The sequence below is a fragment of the Amphimedon queenslandica genome, unplaced genomic scaffold, assembly GCF_000090795.2.
Source record: "Amphimedon queenslandica unplaced genomic scaffold, v1.1 AMPQUscaffold_13206, whole genome shotgun sequence".
Lineage (NCBI taxonomy): Eukaryota > Metazoa > Porifera > Demospongiae > Haplosclerida > Niphatidae > Amphimedon > Amphimedon queenslandica.
Window position 1 is genome coordinate 116,144 of NW_003546558.1, and position 1,742 is coordinate 117,885.

At 36.5% G+C, this 1,742-nt stretch overlaps 1 protein-coding gene across 1 annotated transcript in view; it reads left to right on the plus strand.

Moving 5' to 3' along the window:
* Positions 1-1,709, plus strand: part of LOC100638991 (uncharacterized) — a gene marked incomplete at its 3' end in the record, with an annotated part of 42,807 nt that extends 41,098 nt beyond the window's left edge. The window contains exons 21-26 of the mRNA XM_020000241.1: positions 483-662; positions 719-846; positions 903-1,055; positions 1,109-1,292; positions 1,358-1,396; positions 1,444-1,709. Of these exons, the coding sequence (XP_019855800.1) occupies positions 483-662; positions 719-846; positions 903-1,055; positions 1,109-1,292; positions 1,358-1,396; positions 1,444-1,709 (950 nt within the window). The remainder of the gene's footprint in view (positions 1-482; positions 663-718; positions 847-902; positions 1,056-1,108; positions 1,293-1,357; positions 1,397-1,443) is intronic.
* Positions 1,710-1,742: the final 33 nt, after the last annotated feature.

The window sequence follows — 1,742 nt, forward strand, 5'->3', positions numbered from 1 at the left end:
GTAGTAAAAAAAAATTAAAAAAAGAGCATTGCTGGATTTAAACCAGTGCACCAGCCACACACCTTCCCCACTGAGCCACCAGGTACCTGCTGCCTCAGTGATGCACATTTGTCATATTTATATTGATTGTCTGCTAAAAACCGGAGTTTTACTAAGGTCCACAAAATGATAAATCCTGTATCTAATGGATACCGTATGCGTCTTAATTTTTGAGGCATATTAAATTTCGTTATTTTCGTTCTCACCTTAAATCCACGAAATTTAAACCACCTCTAATGCCATTCTATTGTATGTAGACTATGGCCAGAACACGAAAATTAGCTCACACAAATATTAACTTCTGAGCAAATTTCATTGAAAACATGAAATTTTGAACCCTCGAAAATTTGAACGTATACGGTATAGCAAAAGTCGTGGCAGCCATTTTGAAGTGGGGTGAATCCTACTTAGTAACGCTACCGTGTTACTAATATACAATGTAGGAGAGTCTACTAGTAATGAGGGAGTAGAGGAAGAGGGGGAGACTGGAGGTCAGCCATTACATGAGAAAGGAAATGAAGAGCAAGATGAAAGAGTAGAAGAGTCAAAGGATCGTGAAGAACCACAGCATGAAGAAGCAATTGCTCCAATACCTTGTACTGAGATTAGTTCAGATGTTAACAGTAAGTACATGTACATCAACACAATGAATAATAATTAGTATAATTTTTGTGTATAGATAAAGCTGTAGTTTTCACTGGTATAGAAGAGAACATTGCTTACGCTGGACAGCTTTATTATGAGGAGAAAGGAGCTAAAGATTTAGTAATATTTATTGCTGCTAAAGATCTCAATGCACTTTCTGAGGTAACTCTGTTTTTTAGGTATACTTATAATTATAAATATCGTAATTTTGTTTGTAGTTTAGCAAAAAATCCTATTCTAATGCTGAAGAAGGGCAAGGTTGTCAATTTCGTATCAAAAATATTGATGGATGCATGGAATTAAATTTTTATGCACCTCAAAAAAAACCATTCACTGGTTGGAGTATTGAGCCTCACCTTAAGCCTTGTAGAGTAAGTACTGTAATATAATGTATAACTGATGGTTGGTATGTGTATATTAATAGTTTCTACGTTGTGATGTTGATAAGTTTGGTGAAGGTAATGTTTCTGATCCTCCATCTTGTCTGGTATCAGTGTATGGGTCACCTGATGCTGTTCCTACACTACATTACTCCGTACCACTGGTGGGTGTGGCTGAACCTGTTACATTATTTATTCATAGAACATTGAGAATGGCTCCTTCAACAAGTAATAGACAATAAATTGTTTATTTATTTAATATTAATCCTCCTCCTCCTCCTCCTCTAATGTAGTACATGAATCAACATTAGTTTCATCCACTGGAGGAGCTAGTAAGTGATAATACTGTGTGTGTATACTGACCTTTGACCTCTATTAGGATCATCAGCTACTATTGATGTCAATAAAGTAAAGAAAGAGATCAGTGATGTTCTTGTATCTCATGTTGCACTCAATTCGTTGCCTAAGACGTCTCTCTCAGATCTTGCGAGTCAGTTATATACAGCTCATCTTATTAGTGATGAAGTCAGAGAGACTTGTAGCATGGAAAAGTTCATTACAGAGTTTAAGGCTAGTCTTAGTTTTAAAAGGAAGTTGCCTCAAGTGGAGGAGCACTGCCAAAAGTTCATAAGCTCATTTATTGCTGTAAGAGGCAGTTATGCTGCTGCAGCTAAAGCT